This window comes from Acomys minous (assembly GCF_964271855.1).
Source record: "Acomys minous genome assembly, chromosome: 15".
Taxonomy (NCBI): Eukaryota; Metazoa; Chordata; class Mammalia; order Rodentia; family Muridae; genus Acomys; species Acomys minous.
The window spans coordinates 10,244,594-10,264,673 of NC_140497.1; the positions used below are offsets into that span (position 1 = coordinate 10,244,594).

At 42.6% G+C, this 20,080-nt stretch overlaps 1 protein-coding gene across 2 annotated transcripts in view; it reads right to left on the reverse strand.

Moving 5' to 3' along the window:
• The window catches only part of CSMD1 (CUB and Sushi multiple domains 1), a 1,521,983-nt gene that overhangs the window by 277,788 nt on the left and 1,224,115 nt on the right, over window positions 1-20,080 (reverse strand). For both annotated transcript variants that reach the window (XM_084758080.1, XM_084758079.1), the window contains exons 13-18: window positions 19,097-19,279; window positions 18,139-18,465; window positions 16,643-16,837; window positions 11,931-12,069; window positions 8,276-8,463; window positions 3,007-3,195 (exon numbers count right to left, since the gene is read on the reverse strand). In XM_084758080.1, the coding sequence (XP_084614206.1) occupies window positions 3,007-3,195; window positions 8,276-8,463; window positions 11,931-12,069; window positions 16,643-16,837; window positions 18,139-18,465; window positions 19,097-19,279 (1,221 nt within the window). The remainder of the gene's footprint in view (window positions 1-3,006; window positions 3,196-8,275; window positions 8,464-11,930; window positions 12,070-16,642; window positions 16,838-18,138; window positions 18,466-19,096; window positions 19,280-20,080) is intronic.

Genomic DNA, 20,080 nt, shown 5'->3' on the forward strand with positions numbered 1-20,080 from the left:
CCCAGGGACTAGTGTTAAATACATTGAACTGTGCTTCTGACCTCCACCCTTAGGACCCAGTGTCCACCACCCCTGCACCACCAACATATCCTCCTGTTCTCTCCTTGTTTTTGTCTTGAGTCAAATTATTTCACCAGAGTCAAGTCTCTTCAGGAAGATGGACCTTGAAGGATGTCCACCCCAGGCCTCTCAAGACTGCACATTGTAAGTTCTATTTATTTTCCTATTCCCAATCATTTTTCTTTCTTCATCTGCTCCTATGTGTGATTTCAAAGCTATGTTTCTTCTTCTTATGCTAGTATAGGCTGTTAGAAGGCAACAGACATAATTGTTTTGTAATAAATGTTTGTAGAAAAATAGTTTGCAAAAATGTTTAATAACAACATTTTCAAAATAATCCGTGCATTTGTCCTTTACCAAATAAGAGGAAGACAACACATCCTGCGCTCAGGTTATTGCGTTAAAATTGTAGTGTGTGAACAATGGTATAAAAAGGAATAAATGTAGTACTTGACAAAGAGAGACACATGGTTTATCTTTTATCAGGTGAGATAAAATATTATAATTAATTCTAATTTATGTTTCCTTGCAGAGAACTATGAGTTCTTAGAGGTTTACATTTCCTATTGATGTATGATTTATTGCAATAAAAACCTGTGAGATTTAAGAGATTGTGTGAGATTAGAAAGGGCAAAGAGATTCTCAGAGCTCAGTGCAAACATCCATGACTAAATAAAACTCTCATGCTAAACCCTAAACACCTGAAATGGGAAGATTTATTAATAACCTTTCGCTCTTGGCTTTTTAGTCCTGGAAAGGTGCTATGATGTAGCAAAGCAAATCACATTAGGGATCCCCTCGGATGGATCAGATTTCAAATTTGCATAAATTTGACTTGGAAGACAAAAGACAAAATGTCTAAGTTTAATGCACTTTTATTTTCTCTAGAAAATGCCATTTATAACTGGCCTCTTGTAGTATCTCAGCCAGTTACTGAGCTCACAGGCCACTCTAACAGAGCTGAATCCCACTCCATCTCTAAGCCATTTTTCCTGTCTGTACATTCGTCTTACACAGGAGCAGGCAGCATTGATGAGTATTTTGAAGAATCCACATTGGAATGTCAGCCTCAAATGGGTCAAGCAAAGTCTCCCACTTGGCAGCATCATCTTTATTACCCAGCCAGGTGCCTTGACAATGTGGTGACTGTCCACTGGTGAGCAAGGACATATCAGTCACCACACTGTCCTAGGACTTCATTGTTCAACTCCTCACAGCCACAGTGGAAAACTCTGCAACCAAAAGCAACATGGCCCAGTGCTCTGGAGGCTGAAGCAGGAGAGTTGCAGGGTTGGGCTGGGCTACACAATCAAACCCTGTCTCAAAACAAAACAAGCAACAACATACAGGCCATGAGACGCTTTCCACAGCGGCTATATTCATGTGTATTTCTTCCCTCCACAGCGGCTATATCCGTGTGTATTTCTTCCCTCCGTGTCCAAGGCTGCTCTTGTCTGCCTCGTTGCCAGCATTTATCTTTACTCTTTTGATATCGCTCAATCTAACCAGCACAAGGGAGAATCCTCTTGATTCTGATTTGCCCTTCAGCTCACCACTTTGGCTGTCCTCATGCCCAACCTGCCAGCCACATGCAGCCAAAGATAAATATGCCATAATGCAAAGAAACATTAATTTAAAACGCTATGAGATTTTTGCCCACTTGGCAACTTGATTGTGTGGTTCTCAAGTGTGAAATTTATAAATGGCAATGTTGTGTTACAATGTTGAAGGGTTTTGTAACCCATAGTGTATAATTTACAGTGCCTTTGACATCAACTGTATTGACATTAGAGGTAGATGACAATAATATTACAATGTACACTAGCAAAGAGCAACATCTCAGCTGCTTTCTGCTGTCAATGAGCAATGCGCGATATTCATGAAGAAGGTTCATCTTGTCTAGTTGCCCACCCATTGGGCCCTCCTACCAGGTAGCCCCACAAGGGCATATGTAACCCCTACCTCCCCAGCTCTGCCCAGAGTAAGGAATCTCTACTAGTTCTGTGTGTTTGCCTGAAAAGGCATTCAGTGAGTGTTCTACCTCTTATCTGCATGCACCAAGCACTGTTTGAGCTAGTACTCTGGTTAAAAGGAAAGGAAGGTCAAAGGTTGTCCAGAGTTAGAAATACTGTAAATATGACCTTCCCTAGATCCTGCTGTTTGCGTATATTATTTTGAGAAAAAACAAATAACTCATTATACATATAACATTTTAAAAGAAATGCCTACAGTTTAGAAAAAGGAATGAAAGTGGAAACTATGTGTATCTATAACTCACACTTAAGTATTTATTTTCCATATGTCTATATACTTTTCTAAAGAAACAATGTTATAATGGGGCATATTCATGACTAAAGAGAACATGCCCAAAGTATTTTCCAAATGACCACAATTACACATTTACCTAACTTTTAGTGCAAAACTCTGTATTTCCAGGAGTGGGTAAGTACAGGAGGAAAAGTAAATGATGACACACGAATGCTATGAAGGACTCTCTGGGAGGATTCAGGTCCAGCAGAAGTATTCTGGAAGAGGTCAGAGGTCACGGGGACAAGGTGTGGTAGCTTGGAGGAAGTTCTGTACATGGGCCTATGTCACCTAAGTCAGAAGAGAATGAGGCTTGACCATGTGTAAATAGACCCTGACATGTCTCTCAGGCCTTCTATCAATAATACAGGAGGCTTCTATAAAAATACAGGAGGTCTCTCAGCCTCAACGAGTGTAGATAATGCTGAAGGACAGAACACGATTTTTTATTGTTTCTAAAGAGTTACCCCAGCTGGTAGCGGAATACTCCTGAACATCCTTCAAATGTGCTGTGCTTAAGGGACGCAGTTTGTAAAGGGAGCGCATCATGTCAGGTGTCACGCGCACTGGTCCACATGTTCGGTCTCCAAGTCTTTGTGTTTGCCCTAGCTTAGCTCTGCCCGACTGAGCGCCACCTACCGTCACAGCTGGGCAGGGCGTGGTTCCACTGATGGTTCTTCTCACAGATGAGAGGCTCATCATCACTCAGCGTGTACCCCGGGTCACAGCTGAAGGTCACTGTAGATCTGATACCAAAGTTACTGCCATGCCGATGACCGTTCACAGGGATGCCTGGGTCCAGGCAGGAGTCAGATTCAAGAGTTACACCTGCATGTGCAGAGAAAACACATGGCTGAAAGGGCCTCTTTGTCTAATTGAAAAAAAAAAAACCAACATGCTATATTATAAGCTATAATATTTTCCCAGATATGCGCAGACCTAGTGAACTCTCCATTCCCGAATTGATTATTTCACATCCAACAGTTCATTAATGCAAAAAGCAATGTCTCCAAATGTCTGGCCGTGTTTTTTTTTAATTAAAGACCGTCATCTCGGTGTGTTCTTCTCCGGGTCATACAGAAATGGTGTGACCTTGAATAATTCAGTGGTGTCTCTGGGTTTTATCTTTGTCCCCCCCCACCCCCACCCCAGGAAATCAATGGACTGTTCAGGGAACACCAAGCTAGATCTCATTCCATCTCTCTTCCCTCCCCGTTTCTCTTTGCTTTTACGTTTTGCCCCTCAGTCAGGGTTTGGCAGCTACACCACACTGCTCCTATGCCTGCACACATAGAGCCAAGCACACACGCTGAACATGATTAGAACTGCATAGAGAGTGAGCTTTCTAAAACCACGTTCTATACATCTACAGTTTTAAAATCTGCATTCCACCTGCCATTTGCCTATGCCATAAGATAAGCTGGGATATAAAAAGTACTAGGTCGCCTCAACCTGAGACTTTCTGTCTGTCTTTCCTTGTATTTCTCTTTTCCAGAATAATCTATTAAAGAATGTGAGGATCAAGGAAGAGAATGTCTGTGTAATATTTGTGTAGAGAAATGAAAATTCCCTACAGTGCACCCCTCCAGCAAAAAGCTCACACACAGACTGTAGTCTCAGGCTGCTAACCAAATGTCATAAAATGATTTGGCAATCAGACTTTCTTGGCCTCAATATTGACCTCCTGGATCCCGGGTCTGGCCCTCTGGACTTTAGTAGAGTGAGGTGACTAGTACAGATAGGTTTTCCTTCTTGAAGTCAAACCTGTGATTCACAAAATCCAGAGTAACTGTTTAAAAAAACAGTAATATTTTCCTAGTAGCACAGGAGACTATGACTCAAGAAGTGGTGGAGCTCCCAGGTCACAGAGAGGCTAGCTGCTGAGAGATAGCTTCTAAATACTGGGGCTTTCCCGGGACTCAGCAACAGCCTGATATCCTTGGAGGATGTTTCCTGAGTCAGAACCATCTTGGTTATTCTCTGTGGGTGTATGTTCATGAATGTAGAGATCGCCATGGTTATCCCCAGTGGGAGTTTCCTGGGAGCTGAGGCTATTCTGATTATCTGCAGTGAATGTTTCCTGAGAATGGGGCCCATTCGGATTACATGCCTTGGGCATTTCATCAGGACTATGCTGTTATCTACAGTAGTTTTCTGGCATCAGGACACCCTGCTTATCCCCATGATCTCTTAGGTGCTGTATCAGTTTTTCCAGCCTACAGGCACACAAGTGGAGAAGGAGATCAGCCACCCTTCAGCGAATTCTTCAATCATACCTGTATAGACACCACCACCTGAAGAGCCCCCTCAGCCCTCCATATTTGGATGGAGTACCACATACTTGACTTTCTGGGTTCCCTTCAAGTGTGCTCCCTGTCTTCACCTCATGTGTGATCCCTGTCTTCACCTTATGTGTGCTCCCTGCTTTCACCTCATGAGTGCTCCCTGCCACAGGATGGAAAGGGTGTTCTTACTCCGAGAGAGTTCTTGGAGTTAACAACTAAGCAAATGAACAAGCCTGGGGCACACTGGGAAATCTGTAAGCATACAGATGTTTGAAGAGTCGAGAATTCACAGGGCTGTGACTCGAGCCTCCCAGGATAAAACCCAATATGGATTTTCAGTCACATTTTCAAAAGCTGGAGGTGGACAAAAAGCAAATTGGAAAGAGTTGCATTTTTTTTAACCAATAATTATTCTCCTTAAATAGTCATTGTAGGTCCTTAAAAACAATGAGTCAGGGTTTCCATAGATACAAAGCATAATGACACCAACTGCACCACAGCAGGCGCTATGGCCTGGGTCATCACTGGTGAGCACCAGTCTGCAAAACCTTTATTCTTCTCTTTATGTCTCTGTCCTCCCCTCCTTCCCCTCCTCTCCCTTCTCCTTTCCCTTCCGTCTCCTCCTCTTCTCCTCCCTTCCTTTCTCCTCTTCTCCTCTCCCCTTTCCTATCCTCTCATTTTTGCTTTGTTCCTTCTTCTTCTTTCCCTCCCCTCTCCCTCCTCTCTTCTCCCCTTTTTCTTCCCTTTGTTTCCTACTCCCTTCCCTTCATCTCCTCATGTCTCTCTCTCCTTTCCCCACCCTTCTCCTCCTTTATCCTTTTCTTGCCTTCCTTTCCTTTTCATTTCTCCTCGCCTCTTCCTCTCCTCCTCCTCTTCACACTGTCTCCCATCTCCTCCTCCTCTTCACACTGTCCTCCCATCTCCTCCTCCTCTTCACACTGTCCTCCCATCTCCTCTCCCTTTCACTCTTTCTGTTCTCCATCTCTTCTCTCACCACACACACAGATCCATCTTGTATGGAAACATGTTTGACACTCATGACCTGAACAACATGCTCTCACATTGCTGATGTGGAAGCAGCCACAGGATGATGGCTTCATACAACAGTGAAATTTATATTTATAATGAAACCCCTTTCCATACAAACTTAGCTTCAAAAATGGAAAAACAGTTAAGGGAAAGCAAATCCGAACTTCGTGTTGATTGTTCATCAGAAGTGAATCTAGAGAGACACCTAGAAAGTCATACTGGCTACTCAAGAGCAAATTAGCTCATGCTTGTGTGTTTTTGTTTGTTTTTAAAAAACAATAAATAATAGTACAGATGTGAGTTGAATAATATGAAAACACTATGTTTCTAATGTAGTGTGTGTGTGTGTGTGTGTGTGTGTGTGTGTGTGTGTGTGTGTGTGTAGTATTATAGCCATCAATTAAATCATCATTTTGCCTAAAGCAGGGCTGGTCCAGGAATTCCCACAAAACCCAGAAGTGGGAACGTGCACACACAAGATTGCAGAGTGAGTGACAGAAACAAAGCCAGGTCTCCAAGAATGGACTGGGGTTGGTGTAATCAGGATTGCTGGGGTGGGTGCACACAGTAACACACTGTCAGAACTCTACCTCACCTGCCCTGGCCTCAACCTCACATCACAAACAAAAGAGAGACCAATGGGTAGCTTTTGGGAGGAGAGATGCATTTTGATTCTGTTCAGTTTCTCAGCCAAAACATTCAAGTGCTGACATTTGACCTAAATCTGACACAAACATACCTCTTTTCCCCTCGGGCCTTTGTGAACAGGTGACAATGAAGGTGTTTCTTGGCAAGCAAAGGCAAGTGATTGTTTTCATAGTCAACTTGTGTTGCTCACATTCCCATGTGGTTGATGTGAGTCTTACTTTGTGTAAGCTGTCAATCACAGATTGGGGTAACTAAGGTGTCTATATGCATGCCTTCCCTCCAAGAAGGTATAATTGGACAGACACATACACACACACACACACACACACACACACACACACACACACACACACAAACACACACACAGATGCACACACACTCACAAGAGAGCAAATTTCTTAACTCTTATATTTATTATTTTTTAAAGATTTATTTTATGTATATGTTGAATATATGCAAATGTATCATTGTGTGTGGCTATTTGCCACACATACGGGTACATAGAGATTTCAGAAGATTGTGGTGTGTCAGACACTCTGGAGCTGAAGTTGAGAGATATGGGAGCTGGGAACTGAACTTCAGTCCTTTGTAAGAGCAGCAAGTGCTCTTAACTGCTGAGTCATCTCTTCAGGTGGCTCATAATGTATATATACATATGTATACATACACACATATATAGACATACATAGATGTATTGTATAATTAATTTATTTACAAGCTTTTGGTCCAAGAATTTCCAGAGTTAGAATTTATTATCATTCATTTTTAATGAGAACTATCATAACCCTATATGTACAGTGTATATATATATGTAAAACACAGGGAAGTGCATTCAGAGTGCTGCTATGGCTGACTGGCAGAGGTTCTGTCAGAGGTTAGCAGAGTTGATGGTGGAGGAAGAGGGGAGGCAGGAACAGACTAAAGAAGATGGCATATCCCCATCATGCATGTATAAAATCGTGTGCATGAGTAATATACAGCTACCGTTACAATGTAGGCAATTTACTTTTGATAAAAGTCTCAAAATAAGAATATTCTGCCCAACAGAGTCATGGCTCCTTTAGGACTTTCTTCACTCTGTTTTCATGTTAAGGCACTCTCAATGGAGCCTGAAGCAGCTTTTTGGTTTTGGTTTTGGTTGATTCTTGCTAAAAACCAACTCCTATGGAGAAGCCCCCCTAGTAGGTGCCCAAAGTTTATTTATATAAATATGGCTATAAAATGATACAGCTTCTCCTCATGGCTTCAGAGGCCAGCCTGAAAAGGAAACTGAGCCTGGCCAGCGGAACAGAACACACTGCATCCATCACGGCCTACCAACTGCCAACTGTTCGCAGCAACCACTTGGTGTTTGTTAGACACAGCTGGGGTTTAATACCTTTCCACCTCTGATCTAATGTTTGCCACCCTGGAAAATGCAACCCATTCACATGACCTCGCAGACCAGGGTGGTCTGCCCATCACCCTGGCAACTGAGCCCGGTGAGCACTCAGGAAACAGCACCAGTAAAATGTCCTAATGCCCTGTATTACTTCTAGCCAATTGGTATATTACACATATGTATATATGTGTGTGTATATGTATATAATATATTATATAGTATATTGTATCGTATATAATAAGTTAATACTATAATGATTATATTAATACTTATTAATTATATACTATATAGTAATATAACATTAATGTGTACTAAGAGAATACAATTCATCAAAGTAAATAATGACTATATCATTTTACTTTGTAATAGGTCATTGATATTTATTAGGGAACCTAAAGCAATATCCCACCCTCCAAAACACTCTGTAGGAGACTTCCTGAAACTACTTGACACTCAGATTATCTATGGAGTCAGCCCATTTGTCTTCACACACAAAGGCAAGCACAGGTGCCCCTACCACCTATGGTACAGTGTCCTGTCCTGGGTACCAGCTGGGACTACTTACTTTCATAGTGGATGAGGAAGCCAACATTAGCCCGGCTACTGTCAGTGGTAAACAGCAGGTACATGTAGTTGCCGGTGCTGATGAGGAACTGTGGTGCCTGGGTGCCATGGTACTCTCCGATCAGTGGGGATGAGCTGGCTGGCCCATCCCGTACTTCCAGAGTATCATAATTCACTTCTGTCTGGAACCTGGGGAAAACCAGTCAGAGTCATGTCAGCTTACACACCTGTCCAACTGTGTCACTCCTAGTAAAATGTCAAGTGATAAGGTCATTGAAATATACATGTATATATTGTTCTGTTTGCTAGAAGAGACAGCACACTGTAAACTCACTACCATATCTATTATCTATCTATAAAACAACAGGCTATAAAGAAAGTCATTATCTACCTCTGAAAAAAAATATGTAAACTACATAAGTTCCCTTAGACAGATAGATGATAGAAGACAGATAAATGGATGATGGGCAGATTTTATATAGATGATAAATGATAAACAGATTGTGTATAATATAATATATTTTATATATGTTCTATATAATAGATGCTATTCAGGTAATTGGATGATAAGTACACAGAACCACCAATGATACATAGATAATAGATATATAATAGGTGATGCATAGACCTATGACAGATACATGGGTGACCAGTTAAGAGAGATTGATGATGTATCAGTACAATACAACCTTCAGTAGTGAAACAATCCCTGATTATAGTTTGCACTATTTTTACAATCCTCTGTTTTATGTGTTATAGACATCTTGAAATAGACACACTGAAGAAGAACGCTCCCTTTAGGAAAGAGGGACTTCACATCATATGCTATTTAAATATTTTTCCTGAAAACCACACTGTGCTTTTTTTTTTTTTTTTAATTCACACCAACCCTTGAGGGACCAACACTGAACAAACTGCTACTTCAGAAATTCAGTGCTGCAATAATGATTTGGGAAAGCCAGGACGGCTTCCAGATAGTGTTTAACTCTGCTTGTACTTCCAGTGAACCCAGCCTGCAATTATATTTATATAAAGCTGAGGCACCCAGGTCCCCTCGGTGCAATGATGGCGCCATTCTGGGCACTGAGATAATTTCTTAAATGAGCCCATCTCATCCTCCAAGAGCTAACTCGGTTTCCAAGTGCTTCCCTTGGCTCTGAGGGAGCAACTCGGCATTGCACGCACGCCTCTGACTCACTGAGTAACTGAGCCAAATGTGCATCTGAAGCTGGAGCACCATTCCCCTGCTGGGCTCTGACTATTGCTAGGAAGAGAAGGGAGCCAGCTCAGTTTATTTGAACATCTCCACAATAGCAAAAGGATGCTGAGCCTTATTTAACTACCCCGACCTGTTCATCATCAATGTGGATGTTGCTCTGCAAAGGCACAGCAATGTTACGTTCTCTGCGAAAACTAGGCTGCTACTCTGAGTTCTTTTCTTCCATACAGGGGAATTCAAACAATGTGTCTCGGGTTGCCAGACCAGAATGGCACATGAGGCTGGTGGAGCCCCTCTGACTTCATTACTTTAAACACCTGTTCTGAAGATGCTGCGATGCACCAGATATTTGAGTTCAAGTTCCAAAGGTCTGCAGAAGCATGCAATCATGCATTGGGATCTTGAATCCTCATGGGAAAACTTTCATGTTTTTTAACCTCAGACAGCTAGGACTAATAAAATACACCCATTGATGGAACTAGAAATGACTATCCTAATGAGATAACCAGGACTCAGAAAGACATACATGGTATATACACTTATAATTGGATATTAGCCCAACATAGACGTCCTCTGAGAGTCTTCTCTCAGTGTGGGATCAGGACAGATGCTGGAGCTCACTATTGAACTCCAGGTGAGAGTGGTATGGAAGAATGGGGAGATATAAGGACCAAGAGGACCCACAAAAAGACCATAAAGATCTGGAGCCTGGGGGGCCCTGCACAAATTGCTGTCCCAAGGTCAATGCATGCAGTAAACCTAGACCCCCCTATTCAGATCTAGCCAATGGACAGCTCATTCTCCATGGCTGTGAGGAGAGCAGGAAGTGACTCTGACATGAACTCTGGTGTCCCCTAATTGACCACTTCCCCTTGGTGGGAAGGCCTAGTGGAACGCAGAGGAAGGGGAAGCAGGCTATCCAGATGAGACCTGATAGGCTGTGATCATATGGTAGGGGAGGAGGTCCCCTTTCTGACACAGGTCTAGGGGAGGGAAATAGGGTGAAAGAGGGAGGCGGGGGAAAATGTGAAGGTACAAGTGAGGGGATAACAATTGGGACATAATCTAAATAAATTATTTTAAAAATTAAAAATTAAAAAAAATCTGTAACTTCTCATTGCTTATCATGCTAGGCAGCCTCACATCTTTGCATGGCCAGACCAACTGTGCAGAATCCAAATCTTATTTTTGCAGACCCAATATCAGCGATGAACCAAGAACTAACTAAAACAGTGTCAAAAAATTTATCTTTGAAGAGCTGAGCACTGATTGCATCTAGGTTTAATGTCTAAAATTCCCAGGAATATTAGCCACTCTGCATTAACCCAATATCACACAAAAATAATACTGAAAATATTACACTAAGGATACTTTAGCATGAAATTTTCTTCAAGAAACTGATATTATATGGTCAAATGAGACCATGAAATTAATACTTTTACTAAACGATATGTATCTGACCTGAGGGTGTTTAGTTCAATTTTTTCCCAATGAAAGGAAGCGTAAGGTTTACTAGAACATCAAATTTCACATATCAAAACCTTACATATGTTTTTAATGATTAATGTTGCTTAAATGGTCACTCACGACTAGACATGGATCGTTTTCCCTTTTTTGGAAAAATTATGCTATTAAAAGTAGGACCATCAGAACAGAGATGTGGGTAATTATGAATAAAAAATAATTAGTAATGATACTTCAACTACTGCTTTAAGACTTCTTGTCCTGATATTTTGAATTGTTGGAAAACAAGGAAGAAGATATCATACATTTTGAGGTAACAAATTAATAGTATTACAACATGGAACATTGCAATATATATATATTGCACAAAATATACATTTTTTTTTCAGACCTGAAATTGATTTCAGTGTTGAGATGAATGGCAGAGTGCCTCATGCTGGAGCCTGAACCATGTCCTTACTTTTGCATATCATTATCATGTGTTCAGATTGCTAAGCCAGACTGTGTCCCTGTCATAGCAGCTCATGGGCACTGGGGCGGCTCTTAATCTAACCCTGATGCTGGCTCTGCAACCTTCAGCTGCCTCCCGGTACTGGTGGCCTCTCTAGAACTGAAGAAGTCTTTTCTGTGCTCTCATGGAAGATAGAGGAGGGCGCAACAGGGTGGGGAGCTGCTTCCATGGAACAGCACATAGCCAAGCTCCCAATCTCAAGTTTCCAAACCAGACTCTAGGTAAGAGCAGGAAAACGTCCATCCAAGATGCTTCCCCACAAGCAGCCCGGAGCTGAGACCTCACTGTGCCCACGGGATAGCAGGACCATGAGAACAGCATGGGTGTTTCCGACCCTGGTCTTTGTTCCCCATCTTCCCTGGGGACTGGACCATGCTGACGCTTTAAGCTCTATTTACACAACACAGGAAGTGTACCTGCAATTTCTCGGTGCCAAAGCAGTGGGAAAGGTTTTAGTCTCACCTGTCGAATGTTATTTTGATGGAATGTCCTGCTTTGGCTTCAATGATCCATTCACAATTTAAAGAATCTTTGTAATATCCTGGCCATCCTGGAGGTAAGATGACCCCACTAGAAGCCGTCAGGTGCCCACCACACGGAGCTGGAAGAAGACACACACAAATCCGTCAAGAAAAAAAAGTCAAATCCAGGAAGGCACAGCACAGCAGCCTCTCACTAGAGGTGGGCACTGTGTGGTTATTCATGGGAATCAGTGTTTATACATCAAGCAAAACATCTCTCAGGAAGCCATATGGGATGAAGTCAACCGGTAAATCCCACCTCTTTCTGGGCTTTATCAGTGGGCTCAGCTAGGTTTTGCTGCTATAAAACCCTGGATACATGTGAGATGTGTCAGTTAAATGACCTACAGGGATGCCACTTTCCAACAACCTTCACCGTGCCGAGGTACATGCAACCATCATGTGTATCTCACACAAGTACGTGTTCATCTGCTTTAAAATCATCTCAAGTCTGAAACTGAGTGTTCTGGGATGCTCTGCTACCATGCAGAATCAAGCCAAGGTCTACTCATTGTATTAATTATGCACAGATGACATGTAATTGCCGATGAACATTACACATCACAACCAGTGTTGTAAAATTCATTAAGTAAGGTGCTAGTTCTTCTTAGGCTTTTTTTTTTTTAATGATAAAATGTTACTACAGAGGGTATTTGGAACATACAAGTTAAGATGAGAGATCCGTATGGTTCAAGAGAGTGCTTAGACAATATTTTCTTGGGTAATTTATTTACACAACCCACAAGTTGTGTAAAGTTGCCAGAGAGTCATTTTCAATCTGCAGTTGGGTTTCCTGGAGCAGGGAAGCTTCTAGACTCTGCCACCTATTTACACCACTCCTTATTGATACGATATATTTTTGTTGAAAAAGTCATCAATTTCATAATGATGTTAAGCTTTATTATTTAGTTTTATCCTTAACTTTATTGTCCTAGCACTAATGTTTTCTTGAAGAGTTATTTTCCCGCAGTTCTGGGACTTTCCCAGATATTACCTAGTCACAGTGAAGGATGCAAGGGAGAGGCTAAACACAGAGAGCTCTGCTTTGAGGCCACATGGTTTGCAAGTGGGATGGCCTTGGCATCTTGGAATGTGCCGGAATGGTTTGTGGTAAGACTCTATCTGTCTGAAGTTACATTGTTAATATAGTAACATTTGTCCCTTGTGAACCTGTCACTGTCATATCCACCCCACCCCAGTGTCTTCATTACAGTCACTGGGGCCTCTTTGTTAGTGACACCAGCAAGGGACTCACACTCACTTTGGATTATTTTTTAATGTTGACTATCATTAGCTTAACCTTCTCACAGATTTTTGTCTTTCTTCTAATTTATAAATCTGAGTAGTTAGTTTCCAGATTGTTATCTTTTTGTCCTTCCTTGGAGGCCTGCAAATGTTACAGTTTGATCATGGATTTAGGTGTGCTGCCCTAAATCTGGGTCACATGTGGGTATGCTCCCTCACATCTGAGTGTGCTCCCTCATATCTGAGTGTGCTTCCTCACATCTGGGTGTGCTTCCTCACATCTGCGTGTTCTCCCTCACATCTGGGTGTGCTCCCTCACATCTGAGTGTGCTCCCTCACATCTGGGCATATCTGGGCGTGTGGCCTCACATCTGTGTATGTGCCTCACATCTTTCCTAACTGAAAGCTTTTTGCTGTGCATGGTCCTGGTTAGGCTGACACCTGGGTCCATATTTCTTGTTGATTCACAGTTAATTGGAGGGTATTTTTCCATTTTACATATTTTTCTTCTAGTTTTATTCTTATTACTACTCATGCTACTTTAATTCTAATACAAAAAAAGCCTGTGGGTTACATTGATTTTAAAATGTTTATCTTTGCTATGTGGCTAATAATGTGAGTTATTTAAAAAGTCAGTCCCGGAGAAACACAAGAAACAGGAGTGTTCTATGAGACCAAGGGGCTGTTTGCACAGGACTGCTCTATAAGGGGCATGAGAGACTGCATATTGTGTCAGAGAAGCGAGAGGCTGCATGTTCTGTGAGTAAGGAGAGCATCTCCACATTCTATAGGGAATGGGGCATTCTCTGCATCCCTCTTAGGCCACTGCTGCTCTTGCTCACTTCCTCCTGCCTTGCCCTTACTTCTCTCCTAATTTCCTTCCTGAAAGTCGAACTTTATTCAATTTCAGCAGCTGCATCGATTGGGGACTCTATACAACTATTATCAGAGCACTCACCTGCCCTGAGAGACACTCATTTGCAATGAGTAATTGGGTTTCCTGGAGTACGGAAACTTCCAGACTCTGTCACCTATCACCCCTCTCCTCTCTTAAAGGTTTGCTTTGCTGAACAACCCCAGCTAGAGTTTGCACTGCACTTCATGGGGTTGGGCCTGGCTCTTCCTAAAGAGGGAAGACTCTTCCACCAATTGTTATTGTGACTGACAGCTTCCCCTTCTCCCAGACTTCTCACCCTGCCTTGATCCAGCCCACTTGCTCTCCAGGCAAATGCTCACTCACAGCTTACAGTACATCCCTATACAGTCTATTGCCCATAGAGGCACAAGAGAACTGTGGGAAGTCAAGAGCAAAGACCGGAGCCTTGTTATCTTAAACATCTTTCTCACGAAGTCATTTATGCATCCAAGTCAACATAAATGCTTGGCTAGAGCACTGTCTCAAAACAGGGCTGCCCACCTCATCAGCCTGGGAGCCCACAAGGGTGAATTTACATATATATGGGGGATTAAAAGCTGCCATGTCTTGACATTCTATAGGACCTGGTTAGACACTTTCTGGCCCTGAGGTTACGCATGCTCCAACACATGGCCCTACACACATGCACATATGGGCAGTGGAGTTGGTGGGTTTAAAAAAGAAGTACACGAAGCTGGGTGGAAAAAGGTAGGTGGGAGATAGAATTGTCAGGGAGGGAATGAGCGTGGATTTTATGAAAATGTATTACATGCATATATAAAATTCTCAAAGCATTTTTTAAAATTTATAAAACAATAACTCCGGAGGTGGGTCTAGGGCAGGCTAAGTCCAGCTGACTAGACACATGCACACCCAAAAAGCATTAACGGGCATCTATGGTGGTAGGGCTGGGGTAAATGAGGCCACTGTGCTGGCAGCTGCTAATCTGTCCATTGAGTCGAGCTCAGTTTAGACCTCCTGCAGGTCACAGGACTGGTGGCATTATGCCATGCTTGTTTCTGCCCTGCAGAAGGGAAGTGATGGAACTGCATAGGGAAGAGGTCCTCAGTTTACATAAACCTTTTCGGTTTGCTTATTTAAAAGAAATGTGATAAAATTTAAAAAAAAAAAAAAACAGGAGAAATAGGAGCCAAGCAAAAATAGTTCCCTATAACTTTAATTAACAAATAGCTCTTAACACCTTTTAGGTTTTTGTTAGCATGAGCTATTACTTATTTAGATATTTTCAGCCATGGTACATCATGACTCATTATATAGGTTTGTGTGGTACTAAGCAGCACAGTTAAATGTTTTCATTAGCATATGTATCTTTGTGAAATCGTTCTCTACCAGGATAAGGCTTCAGTAAGGTGATTTTGATCTTACAAAGTTTGCAGTGGTAGTGAGTCCTGGCATTCAGATGTGACTTAATTAACCAAAGAAGCCCCGTGATTTGAGCTTTCCGTGATTTGAGCTTTCCATGTTTCTAAGTCTTTGCTCTGGAACTTGTACAAATGACACTAATCAGCAGCACCATTTGTGGTTGTGAGATTGTTTGTGGTACTAGTCTACTATTCTAAAATACAGGTCATGGCTCAAAAGGCAACAGGAATTGTATGTCTCAGTACCAGTTTGCTCGTGACACTGTCATCATATATCCTCAATATCACAGAGAGGAGACATCAGGGTTTTCCTCACAGGCTTGCCAATAATCTATCTCATTAACATTTATAAATCTTTACTGATCATATCATATTGATTTTGCCTTTGAATTTCTATCTCTTTGCCATTTACAGAAAAGAATTCTGAAATGAAAGCTTTCCTTAGCTCTTCACGAGTGGAGGATTGTGACCATGAAGATGTGAACAAATTCTGAGACACGGCATTTTAAAAGCAATCACTTTACAGGCTGCATCTATTCTTACCATTGTTTTCCTCCAGCTTCATTGCATAGGTAATGAAGAGACGCCAAGAAGAAAATTAGGTCATATTCTTGTAAGCCGTGATAATAAAACCCAAATAAGCAACTAAAGTCGTGTGGCTGATGTGCTCAATTCCCTTGTCTGTAGTACTTGGAATGGGCTCACATTTGGAGATGGGATGGTGAGATGTCAGGTGAATCTTAAACAGAGGAGCTGCCTTAATCAGGTATGAATGTGCTTTATCAAGGAAATGAATAGAGAAACAGACACATAGGAAAACAACAGGTGGGTATAAAGGCACAAGCTAACTAATAGCCTACAAGCCAAGGTCACCACAGGGTATCAGGAGCCATAGGAACCTTGCCTGACAGGCACTAGGAAATATTCCCTCCCAGAGCTTCCAGAAGGACCCTCCCCACAAAAGCCCTGGTCTTAGATGTTCAGCTATAGACTTGGAAGAAGCAATTCCCACATTTGAGCCACTTTTCTGGGGGCCTTTGTTAAGGGAACCTGGGAAGATAACAGGCTGTTTGCTGTCCTTCTGAAGATCTGGGTCACAGGCTCGCTCACCTTCACAGCGGGGGACGGTAGAGCTCCAGACCACATTTCCATCTTGCAGGATGCAGGTGATGGACTCAGAACCCTGGGTCTTCACAAAGCCATCGTCACAGTGAAAGGACACAGAACTTCCCAGCAGAAACCTGTCCCCAAAGCGCCGTCCATTCACAGGAATCCCAGGGTCATGACACTCGTTCTGACCAAACGCTGAATCATGAGAGAAAAGTCAGTAAATACAGATGCTTGGGTAGTAATTACATGTCCTGAAAAGGAAAGAAACATTATACTTATAAGAGAACCATGTAACAAAATCCCGTATGTGTCATCTGTAGATAAATTCCACAAACCAACTGGATATCAGTGTGAGAAGGAGAGGATGAGGGAGAAGCAGAGACCAAGACCTGTGTCTAGCATCTGCACAGCATGTTGCTGGTAAAACTGACTTTAACTGTGTACCGAGAAGAGGGGAAGAAAATAGCAATAAGAAGAGCTCTGACCTTTTAGAGGGCTGCTCTTAGCCTAACCATGTGATATGGGGCAGAAATCTTATTATTATCTAGACCTGTCTATATCTTTTAATTGTTAACACCAGTTAAAATAAATATGGCCAGGTTCTAAACACTGAATAATTTAGCGTTACTGATACTAGTCCTATCACCTTGCGCTTTCCTTCGTTATTTCAAACGTTTTTGAAAAGAGAAAACAGAAGCAAAGGAAAGTTAGCTGCCAGATTAACACCCACCAGGTAGCTCCGGGAGCTGTTATTCTTATCTCTAGTACTTGATACTTCATACATCGGTGTGTTTTTAACCACTCCTTAGTATTCTGTAGAGCATGCATGTTTAGGTGGATGTATTGCTGCATGAATGGATTGAAGGACAGAAAGATACAATGACTGGTGGATAGATGAATAGCATAGAATAATAGGGAATGGACAGTGTGTAATGAGGGATGAGCGGATGATGAAGAATGGATGGCTGGATAGACGGCTGCTGAAGAAGGGTATAAGTAATAAAAGACGTATGAATGGACGGCTATGAGGAGAAGGATAGGCATATGGGGAGATAGATGATGAGTAGGTAAATGGAAGGATGGGTGAATGAGTGAGTGGATGGATGGAAACATGGGTGGATGGATAACGAAGAATAAGTGGATGGGAAACGGTGGACAGATTGATGGATAAATGAATGGAAAGATGAACCAATGATACCTGGCTGCATGAACAGGCAGACAGCGATGGATGTATGCAAGGTTGCGTGGGAAGTGAATAATAAATGGGTAGACGGATGGACTGATCGACACAGAGAAAAGCTCTATGAGAGATCTGCTCTGAGTGTCTGAGGCACAGCCCATAAGAGCAATGTGGGTTTTTTGCTTATCGGGGTGATATATAATTTTGCTACTCTGGCTATTTTTTTTATAGTCCTGAGGTGTACTCCTTGAATGCTTAGTTTGTGTACATGTGATCACAGTGGGGCATGGGAGAGGTGCTTATGTGGCCAACTCACTGGTGTACGTGATGTTGAACCCTCTGCCTGTGGTGGAGTGATCGGACTGGAACTCCAGGCGCACTATGTGTCCACTGCTGGCCAGCTGCGCAGGCACCTCATTGCCGGAAAAAGTTCCAAGGACCGTGATGTCAGAAGTTCCATCATCCTTCACAGCAAGAAAGTCAAACTGAGGCTCCACGTCAAAGTCATTGAAGATCAGGTGGATTCGGCTTCCGGGCTCAGAAATAATGAGCCAGACGCAATTCATGTTGTTGCCATATTCTTCAGGGTAGTTTGGTGAGAGGATGATTCCAGAAGATGCCGTGAAATTGAAGAAGCACGAAACTGTGGGGACATGAAAAAATATTTCCAGACCTTTGACACAGTCCCAACGCAAAGCACTGCTGCGTGAACACAACTGCTGACAGCTTGGAATGACAATCTTCCTGGCAGGGCTCACAAGGCCGCTTCTCTCAGCTCTGTCTGCTGGAACTCAGGTGTTCTCCCTCTCATCTGCTAGGACTTATTGATAATTGAGTATTGTGTCTCCTAAAGGCAATTCTATAGTATGGGCTAAAAAAAGATCACATCGCTATATTGACTTACAAGTGAAACCTTTTTTTTTTTTTTTTTTTTTTTTGGACAATACTACCTAAATTTTGATGGCTCAAACACTATACTTGCTTCTCAAACTGAGTTACAAGTGGCCACTGTCACCTGGCTCATACAACCAGCTCATATCCAGGTACCGCCTAAGGCCCCCGAGTCCGTGTGAGTTCCTGGTGGAGATAGTGGTCGCTGTCTCCTCCATTCAAACAAAAGGCCCAGCTATTCCTTACCTAGCAGACAGGATCAAGGCACAGGCTGCTTTTAGCGGGGTTTAGGAACACAAGCCCTGAGCTAGCACCGAGGCCCCCTCTCTGGCACACTCGCCTTCCGCTACGGCTGATGCGCAAGCCCCCCGCGCGGTACTCACACACACAGCTTGGCTTGTTGCCCGACCACTGGTTATTCTTCTGGCAGGTGATCACTCTCTCCCCCACCAGCTCGAAAGCCGCCTGACACTCAAAGGTGAGCGTGTCTCCATGCAGGAAGCTGTGGCCAGTCCGCTTCCCATAGGCTGGGATGCCAGGGTCCCCGCAGCCTCCCTTCTCGATTTCTGAGGAGAGGGAAATTAACAAGCCACTGAATACCCCTTAAAGAACATGGTAAACTGAGCATGTTCAGAAAGAACTGTCTCCTTGCGTGCATTGAAACACTGTATAAAATATTTTCAAAGAGATTCTCAATTTATCTAATATTTTATTATAAAATCCAGGATGAGAGGGGCACATGCCCATGCGGAGGTGATCAGGTAAGCATCACAGATGACGGATGCCACTTCCCAGATCTTCCGGCCATTGTTAAGACTAAGACACAAGCTCTAATGTAGTTTTAATATATGCTTCAGGCTATGAACAAAGCAAATAAGATCAATTGCAACCACCAGGATATTTAAACCAAGTTAATATATTTGAATATTCTTCCTCTTAACTGAATATTAAATTAACTGATGATGCGGAATGAACCTCCTGACTACAATCTTAGAAGAAGGCATGCAGTTGGATTCTTTTCCTCAAAACATCACTGCAAGGAAGCGAGAGCATGAATGTCGCAGTCCTATAAAGAGTTTACAGACATTGTCTCAAGTGTTAACAATACAGAAGCCACCAGCCGAAAGATATTATTCAGGTATTACTTTGTAAAATAGTCTTAAGAGCCAACTGTTTGTGAGCCCCTCATGCTAAGGGCCAGGAGGTGTCTGACTGTCTCTTCCATTGAAGATGCAAAGGCTCCTATCCTTTTAAAGGCAAGCCTGCAGCTACCTGAAGAGCCCATGCCTGTCACATCCTCTACAAACCACTGACACAGTCCAGGAACTACCAGTAATGCAGACTCTACAGAACTTCAACCACCATGG